This window comes from Belonocnema kinseyi, chromosome 2 (genome assembly GCF_010883055.1).
Source record: "Belonocnema kinseyi isolate 2016_QV_RU_SX_M_011 chromosome 2, B_treatae_v1, whole genome shotgun sequence".
NCBI classification, from domain to species: Eukaryota; Metazoa; Arthropoda; class Insecta; order Hymenoptera; family Cynipidae; genus Belonocnema; species Belonocnema kinseyi.
Genome location: NC_046658.1, coordinates 48081857 through 48089275, shown reverse-complemented (window position 1 = coordinate 48089275; position 7419 = coordinate 48081857). Strand labels below are relative to the sequence as shown.

Sequence of the window (7419 nt, the reverse complement as noted above, 5' to 3'; positions counted from 1 at the left end):
TTACCGCGATTTCGCTGGAAGCGGGTGCAATTTTTCAGATTAGCACCCGCTCCCGGCGAAATCCTGCGGTTGTCCTTATGACAAATTTATATATATATATTCCATTTGTATTATACTTGTTGGCCGAGGATACCGAAAATGTTGTTTCTTTGATGTATTTCTAACGGCTTAGGAGATCCTTCTAGAAAGTTACAATTTTTATTTTTTTGAAGAAAATTTTTACGGGTTATATTCGTTCAAAAAGAAAAAAAAATAAGACGAAGACTTATGTCTCGACGCAGTTTTAGAACGCAGACAGACATCGATCTCTTGAAGTCGAACTCAAGACATAACCAAATCGAACTCAAGTCGAAGCATTTTTACTCGGGAACGAAGCTTCCGTTCAGCCAAAAGTTGTATTTTATTCTACTTATTTGTGAAGTCCTTAGGGCTGAATACCCCTCTAAGGAACAGATTATAAAGTATCATTTAAACTTAAATTGTACAGTCTTTTGGTATGATAAAGGTTATTTATGTAATATGGTAGATTATTAATCACGAAATAGCAAGTTGATTTGGAGTCTAAATATGTAAATTCTAGATTATGAACAATTCAAAATGAAATAAAATAGAATAAAATAATGCATAAAACAAACATAAGTAATAAACAAAATACTAATGAAATTAAGCATATAATTAAAAGCAACAATAATAATGCAGTTTCGAATTGTATATTTGCATATTTACATATCTAAATGAATAAATACAATAATATAGTGGAAGCTACTAATAAGTGATATCAAGCATTGGGTTATCAATATTGAAAAGTTGTTCGTAAAATTATGTTTTGAAGTGAAAGCAATTTGGCGCCTTTCTTATTCATAAAGGTACATTGTTCGAGAGTCGGGTTCCCCTAACAATAAAGGATCTCTGCAACTCGTGCAGAAATTCTTATATGGATCTGATCGAGGACAAATCAGGCAGAATTTGACCCAAATCGGGCTATCTTAATCGGGAGCTGGCCTCGATCTGGCCACGATTGGTCCCATAATAATACATTTTTTCTCTTTTTAAGCCTGCAGTGTACACTATATTTTTCAAGACACGGTGTGTACACCGGGTGTTTTGCGGAACATGCTGTGCATATTAAGTATATAATCACAATCTAGAACATACATGGGTCTGATTAAATATTAATTTATAATATTTTAGTGATCAAGTATTGAGCTGCAGAAAACCCCATAATTTTAATGGAATCAGGCTTCCATGATTTTCAACTTTAGTCCGAATACATTTTTAAGCCATTATCTGCATTTCATATTTTATAATCAATCGGTCCAAATGTGCTTTTTGTTCAGGTGTCCTGGATCCGGGCCAGAGATATACATATTCTAACTGCTGGAGGGTATACCTATACAAGCGACCAACGATTCCAAGCTTTGCACAGGAAAAACTCTGGACAAAACAATGAGTGGTCAGAATGGACTTTATGTATCAAATGGGCTCAAGAACGAGATCAAGGGATCTACGAATGCCAAATTTCGACCATACCTCTGATGTCTTATCCGTTTCGGCTCAATGTTGTGGGTGAGTTTCAAATCTACTTCTACATTCATTTTCAAATTTTATTTGCAAATACATAGCAGCAAACAGCATTTTTTCTTGAAATTATTAGATGTACAGTTTTACATTATCCTACTTAAAATTAAAGTATAAATCTTTCGGAAAAGCAGGCCAATTAAATTTTAGAAAATAAAGCATATATAATTTTCAAATGGGAAACAACTACATGAAAAAAATAAGAAACTTAGCTTAAGTTTGAAATATCTAAAATAGGACGAAGCAGAAACGAATGATGTTATAGAACTGTTTATGAGCTTACTCAGATACTCAGTTGTTGTAAGCATTTAATAAATTCAATTCTCTATACCTGTTTCAAAACACTAAAATGCAAAAATAGGTTGAAAATGTTTTGGTTTGCGTAAAAATAGCTAGAAAGTTAATTTAAACCGAACCCGCTTAATGTTTCACTTCAAAGCAAATATTGAAATATTACAAAAAAATTAAACCCACAATTAAAAATGTTCACTAAAGTCACGCACGGACTCAATTTGTCGACTTTATCTCTGTTATCTTTCAATAACCTATTTCAACGTTTTAGTTTTCATTGAGCTCTAATTTTCCTAGGATTCGAAGAGAATCATGAAACAATGCGCAAGCTAAAAGCTTTTGTACTCACATTGTCCATTTCACTTTTTGATTATATAAAATGCAAATTTTTCTGTTTCCAATTTAAAATGTTATTGGTACTGAAATGGATCATTTTCAAATAATTCATTCAGTTTCAATGAACATTTACGGAGATAGAAATGTAGCAGTTTTACGACAGCAAATTTCTAAGTCGTATAAGTATGCGATATAGTAGACTTTGCACTATAATGTGTAAAACTTCGTTAAGTATTAAAGACACGAAAAATTCACGATTAGTGTATAGATTAAAGGGCCAGGCTGATTTTGTGTTATTATTTTTTAGCTTTTTAATTTGAATGAGCAGATTCTGATGTAGCCTTTTCTGAAGAGACTCAAAACGAGCCTTGTCTTGGCTGAGATTATAGAACTTTTTTTGGCTCATAAATGAGATTAAAATTGATGAAAGAAAAATGTGTAATTATTAAATTATTTATTTTTAATTTAAAAATTTAGAATCAATCGGTTTGATTGAGTATAACCCTTAAAAATTTTCTTCAAAAAAGTAAAAATTGTAACTTTCTACAATGATCTCCTGAGCCGGTTAGAAATACGTAAAAACAAACAACATTTTCGGTATCATCGCCAAACAAGTATAATACAAATAACAATCCGTATTGAAGTTATAAAAAGTCTACTCAAGAGATAAATTTATGTCTTCAAGACATAGAAACTTGTCTTCAAAACATAAATTAATGTCTGGCTCCGTCTCAAAACTGAGACCTGCTCAAAACGACCTTTTCGACTTCAGCATGTCCTGATTGGGGGCAATTCAAGTCTAACTCAAGTCGTAGCATTTTTATTCGGGCACATACAACTGTGGTTGAAAAATAGTCCGTTAAAATTGAGGCTTCAACACTTTGATTGAAAATTCGTTTTTGTTTTTTTTTAAGTTATTTCTACTGCTTTTAATCTGTAACTAAAATATTTTTTGGTTGAAATATCTGCTCTCATATTTTTTTATCTGAATTTGCCTTTCTTTGGTTAACCTAATACTTTAATTTTCTAACAAATTCTTGAATTTTTAAATAAAAAAGACTAATTTACGACCAAAAATATAAATTCTTATCAAAAGCTTAATAGTTGATATGTCACACAAACAATTTTTTCATTATACTTTAAAAACAATTGAACTCATTAAACAAACAAACGAATTTTCACCCAAACATTTCGACTTGTAACCAAAAAATATCAAATTTCTACTAAAATACATGATTTTTTTACCAAATAAGATTTTTTATTAAAAAAAAAGGAAAACTATTTTAATTAAATTGTTGAATTTTATACCATAATAATATAATTTTAAACCAAACAATTGCATTTTTGCTCCAAAATGATAATATTTATAATTCAAATGATAAATTTTCCAACCAAAAATACGAATTTGCAACAAAATAGATGAAATAATAATCATAAAAGATTTTTCAGTAAGTAAAATTTTAAAATGATGCCCATAATATGAATAAATAATATGAATAAAACAAATAATCAAATTTCTAACCAAAAAATAATTAAAATGGTTTAAATACTTTTTCCAATTTATGTATTAACTTGAATTAAGGTGAATTATTCTAAATCAAAATTTACTGACAAACAGTTGAAATTTCAGGTAAGCCTATACTACTAAATTTAAATTTTTACTTGCTAATTTTATTGAAATATTAAATTCATGAGTTACTATTAAATTACTTAACTGAGCAGTTAGAAAAATGTGAGGTTAGAATTGAAGGTTTCAATAAACTACTTTGAACAACTTTTTAAAAATAAATATTCAGTTGAACGGTAATCACAATCCATTATTGCTTTTCAATGTGTACAAAAATTATAAGTAAATTTTGCGATTTTATTGTGATAAGCCCCACTGGATTTTCCTTGTTCTAGTATTGGCTTCTTTGGTGCCTCACTTCATGATATACCCCAGAATTCGTGTTCCACTAATCGGCGATCTGACTAGCGCAAAAAATATCCACGTATATAAATTAACTATAAAACTAATAACGTATTTTTGTTGCGGTCCATAAATAATGTCTTAGCTTCTTACTTTAATGTTTTTTGTAAAAAAATTCCAATTCCCTATTTTGAAATTGTGTTTATGTGGCTTAGCTTTTCACAACTGTACGATTCATGTACTAATAAAATTTAATTTAATTGTCATAAATTATTTATTTAGTTATTATTTACGAAATAATGCATCGAATAACAGAAATAAATATAAATAAAAATATTTTAAATAAGACTTGCAACAAAAGATGCATTGTATTAATTTGTTGTAGATACCATAGTTCATGCGTGATCAGCTCCACGAGTGTGGCATATTTTTTCATATTCCGCGAAATGTAGTCGCGCGCTTAATGTTCGACTTGATATTAATTTTTCCAAGTGAAGGGGCAATTTTTGCGAGATAAGCGAAAACATTCCCCCACTCCTAAAGCTTATTACACATGAACTTCGGTCTGTACATTAAAAGTGTGTAAAATCTTTTTGTGGGAGTGGGTGCTAATCTGGAAAATTGCATCCGCTCTCAGCAAAATCACTGTAAAATTTCAGCTACTACCACGTCTCACGACCGTGAGATAGGTGGTTGCAGTCTGTAACGGAATCAATACGACGATCCAGCAAAAGCCTCGTGCGCCCTAAGAACATGGAGCGACCCAAGGACTACCGCCTTCTGCATTTTTCCCTCAAGTGTTTTAGCATATTTTTGACACGCAGGGATGCTTTTTAGGCCATTAGCGAGTGAAAGCTCGGCGCCTTAAGAGCGCCGATGATAAGGACGATTAGTTTAACAGAATATTCCGGGTACAATCGTTGCAACTCCCTTATAAAGTCTCGATACCTCTCTTTCTTTTCATTCTCCTTAGCTATGATGTTTTTGTCAGCTGGTGCCGAAAATTCGATGACGAACATGGTTCGCTTCTCGAAATCAAGAAGAACCATGTCAGGCCTCGAGTGTGCAACATTAACAATTGTCAAGAATATAAAGTTCCAGTATATGCGGCACTTCCCATTCTCGACAATTGACTCGATTTCCCTAGGAGCATTTAGAAGAGCTATATTAAGGTTAATGCCGTAAGAGTGACAGAGATGGTAATAAAGCACTCTTAGTGGCGCATTGTACCTTTAAATGTAGGTCGTTCCAGCGTGAGTTGGAAAACTAGATGGTATGTGAGCTAAATGCTTGGAGTATGCATGGCACGCCCTGCAGCTATCATCAGGAATGTTTTGGCTCAAAATGTGGCGATGGTTTGTTAAGGTGGAAATGACACCGTCTTGTCATGCAAAAATGAAACCCTCCGTTATAGACTTCAATCCGAGCGATTTAAGGAAAGCAAACGTTAGCTCACCAGACATTGACTCATCCTTCACATTTCTGTGAAAGATACCGTGCATTGTCTCATCGAGAAGCTGTTCATGAAAATTTTTCTCTTGTGCTTTCTTAATCTGGGCTTTCAGGAGTGAGTACTCGAGATAGATAAGATCTGATGCGTTTTTTCTCACCCCTAATACTGAAGTTAAGTCCGAGTGTTTCAACATCCTCCTCCGCTTCTTCGTACAGAAACGCTCCTTTGTCCACTTCTTCGTGATTCCTGACCATTTTAAGAAGATGGTCTCTTCCATTTGCAACTCTATGTGCTGTACCCAGAATAATCCTGTTGTGAAGACATTCAAGACTCAATGTTCCGCGACCACCTTAACGGTGTGAGATGTACAGTCGCGAAACGGAAGACTTAAGATGCATACTTTTGTTCATGTGCATAACCTTTCTTGTCCCGATATCAAGGGATCTGAGCTCGTTCTTTGTCCATGGAACTACTCCAAATGACTAGAGTACTACCGGGACGGCAAGTATGAACGTTACAGATACTTTGTTCCTCGCCGACAGTTCGGAAGACCAAATCTGCCGGATGAGACGTTTGCATCTGCTTCGGAGAGTATCCTTTATAGATGTCACATCCTGAATGCGGCTCTGTGGCACACCCAGGTTTGTATAAGTCTATCCAGCGCAAAGGTGTCCTATAACGCTTCTATCAACGAGCTCAGAATCTTTATGGACGCCATTAAGTTTTCCTCGCTTCAAATAAACCTTGGCGCATTTGTCTAACCCAAAGTCCATTACAATTTCCTTAGTATATCGTTCTACAATCCCTAGTACTAGATTTAGTTGCTCTTTGTTTTTAGCATAGATCTTAAGATCGTCCATGTAAAATACATGAGTGACCTTGTACTTTCGATCCATAGGTTTGCTACACAAGTAAGCGTCGGAATGGCGAAGTGCTAGAGATAGTGGCAATAATGTAAGGCAAACGAAGAGTGGGCTTATGGTGTCGCCCTGAAAGAAACCTCCCTGAAAGGCGACCTTGTTAGTTGTCACACGATTTTTTCCAGATAAGATAGTAAATCTGGTTTTCCAAAGCGGCATCAATCTCTCTATGCACCTAAATATTTGCGGATAAACCATTAAGATTTCCAAAAGACAGATGATAAGTCTATGGGAGGTCGAATCGAAAGCTTAACAAAAATCAATCCAGGCCATTGATAGGTCACGCTGGTAGAATGCTGCATCTTTGCAGATACATCTATCGATGAGCAGGTTCTCCCAACATCCCGCTACGCCTTTCTTTGCGCCTCGTTGTTCATACATTTCTTGCCATACAGGTTCAATTGTCTGAACAATTATATGATTTAGGATAGCTCTGAATACCCTATAAAGTGTTTTTAGACAAGTGATTGGTCTGTATTTTTTTGGATCAGCTAAGTTGCCTATTTTCGGCAGGAGAATTGTGCGCCCTTCCACCAACCACTCCGGAATCGACTCTTCCGTCTTTAAACATGAGGTGAAAATACGGGCCAAATGCTGATGCGTTGAAGAAAACTTCTTCCACCAGAAGGTTTTGATACAATCTGGTCCCGGTGCGGAATAGTTCTTCATGCCTCTTAATACTTTTTTCACCTCCTCGGTAGTGATGGGTGGGCATTCTTTATCAGCTGTTATGAGGGCATCAAATAGCTTCTTAAAGCTATTTATATATTCTAAGTTTTCGTCCAATCTATGCTGCACTTCGTAGACTTCTCTCAAAAATACTTTGACCTCCTATGGTTTGGGTGGGTTTTCGACAGTTACTGGAGGCTCTTGGATGAGTCGAGATGGGTCAGAAAGAAACTGTTGATTTTCTCTGACCCACCTCTCCCTCC

General features: G+C 34.6%; 1 protein-coding gene across 1 annotated transcript in view; it reads left to right on the top strand.

Annotated features, from left to right (window-relative positions):
* The window catches only part of LOC117182656 (peroxidasin homolog), a 182819-nt gene that overhangs the window by 129654 nt on the left and 45746 nt on the right, over positions 1 to 7419 (top strand). The window contains exon 3 of the mRNA XM_033375759.1: positions 1338 to 1566. Within this exon, the coding sequence (XP_033231650.1) occupies positions 1338 to 1566 (229 nt within the window). The remainder of the gene's footprint in view (positions 1 to 1337; positions 1567 to 7419) is intronic.